General features: G+C 37.9%; 1 protein-coding gene across 1 annotated transcript; it reads left to right on the top strand.

Moving 5' to 3' along the window:
- The first annotated feature begins 257 nt into the window (after positions 1 to 257).
- Positions 258 to 1,384, top strand: LOC108853560 (uncharacterized). The gene is made up of 4 exons (XM_018626970.2): positions 258 to 504; positions 628 to 825; positions 904 to 950; positions 1,098 to 1,384. The coding sequence occupies exons 1-4, from the start codon at positions 258 to 260 to the stop codon at positions 1,236 to 1,238; spliced, it is 633 nt and encodes a 210-aa protein (XP_018482472.2). The 3' UTR covers positions 1,239 to 1,384.
- The last annotated feature ends 531 nt before the right edge of the window (positions 1,385 to 1,915 follow it).

The raw sequence follows: 1,915 nt of genomic DNA, 5'->3' as shown, positions 1-1,915 counted from the left end.
ATATGCTGAAAACAAATGTCAGGTTCGGTTTGCTGTAAACGATATGGCGCCATCAGTGATACAAGGGAGCAATGATGAGGAATCCCAAATCTTAAGCTTGGGTAATATCTGCTTACTAGATGGATCCTGGACAGGACATGAGTAATTCAGTGACTGTGGATGGGTCTAGATGAATAGTGGTGAGAATCTTCAACTCATAGGAACACGAAATATACCTAGGCGAGAATCAGCATTACATTCGAAGTAGAAGCACTGCGATGGACGATGGAGAATATGCTTTAATATTCTACATGCCAGAGCTTCGGTACAGACTGCAAGGATCTGATTGCTATGATCAAGGATTCTCACGCTTGGCCAAACTTTGCCACGGAGCTGGAGAAGATAGAAACGTTACTGATCTGCTTCCCGGATTTCAAGATTCTTATGTTCCTCGAGCGCGCAATCAGATTTCAGATTTTTTATCTAAAACAGCTAGATCCTTCCACAGGGAGTTACTTTTCATTGGTTGTTTTATTCTGGTCTGGTTACCCAGACCACCTCAAGTTTGAGTAATAGAATAGCGGTTTGCCGTAAAAAAAAAAAGATTAATGAATATTTCCGTAATACAGTATTATATATAAACAATAGCAACCAATAAAAAAAAAATAAACGATACCCCTTCCTCCTCCTTGCAGCCTATAAATAATACCCCCATTCTCTTATCTCATTACCACATCAAAGAACAATTTCTATCGTTTATTCACTCTATCTCTCTCTACAAAATGGATTCGAGGACTCTGGTGCTAGTGCTGCTCGTTTGCCTCATCTTCCTGCATGATGCTTCTGGTCTCTTTCCCTTTCTCTCTCTTCTATACATATGTCGCTCATGTTCACATATTCTTACAATTACAATGTTTTCTACAGATATCACTCACGCCAATGCCAATTTTCATGCACTTCCCATTCGCAAGGTTTACTTCTCATTATATATAATTTTTCTATATATATTTTACCTTTGTTAAACATGTATTTAGACATCAATATCGTGTTTGGAATATTCTACAGTGTGCATGTTTTATATATGATACATAGTAAAATATTGGTGGTTGATCTGGCAGATGATGGTGATGGAGAAGGAGAATGAATGGGGAGGAGCAAATGGAAATGAAGAGTTAAGGACTGTTCCTTCAGGACCTGACCCTTTGCATCATCATGTGAACCCCCCAAGACAGCCACGGACCGACTCTCATCTCCCTTAAAACGTCCTTTCTTTTGTTTCTTTAATGTAGTTCGTATTGTAAATTAACTCTTCTGTTTAATCAGTTTTATGTTGGGAGATTTTCAGTTTAATCTCTCACTTTCCCTAAGGTTGTGATGATGGTTAATGTAAGATAAGCACAACTTTTGTTTCCCTCGGATCTCTTTATGAACCCCATTTTGAATGTATTGGTGACAAAGTAAAAACTTCTTCAAGACAACATGTGCCGTTGGGGAATGTATTAGTACTTTTGCGATTGTCAATGCAGCTAATTAATAGAAATGGCAGTAATAACTTTATTAAAACATATAGTAATGATGATGATGATGAATTGACGATGTTGTGGGAAGTATAAATGGAATCGACTGTGACAGGCAGTGTCAGTGTCAAAGATGACCATTTGTAGTCACAACTTGTATCGGAGGCTACGGTTGTGGTGGAGGAGTAACCATACGACACACATACGGTTTCTAATAATATGAAAATATTATTGTGATGGCATAATAACAAACCTAGAGAGCTAATTATTATCCTTAATGATACCAAATCTATATGATACGATATTATTGCTATAAAAGAGTAAAGTGACAGACACTTGAGATGTGACACTGGCGATTTCGCTCACGTCACCACTTTTCCCTCCTCAAAGATCGCTTACGGCTTTATCCATTCACTTTT

Source organism: Raphanus sativus, chromosome 4 (genome assembly GCF_000801105.2).
Source record: "Raphanus sativus cultivar WK10039 chromosome 4, ASM80110v3, whole genome shotgun sequence".
Lineage (NCBI taxonomy): Eukaryota > Viridiplantae > Streptophyta > Magnoliopsida > Brassicales > Brassicaceae > Raphanus > Raphanus sativus.
The sequence above is the reverse complement of the archived record's forward strand: the minus strand, read 5'-3'. Positions and strand labels throughout refer to the sequence as shown.

Excerpts from the sequence above, each read along its gene's own strand:
- LOC108853560 (XM_018626970.2), top strand. The coding sequence starts at position 258 with ATGGACGATGGAGAATATGCTTTAATATTCTACATGCCAGAGCTTCGG. Across the intron at positions 826-903 it reads CTTCCTGCATGATGCTTCTG|ATATCACTCACGCCAATGCC; the intron begins GTCTCTTTCCCT and ends TGTTTTCTACAG. Across the intron at positions 951-1,097 it reads ATGCACTTCCCATTCGCAAG|ATGATGGTGATGGAGAAGGA; the intron begins GTTTACTTCTCA and ends TTGATCTGGCAG.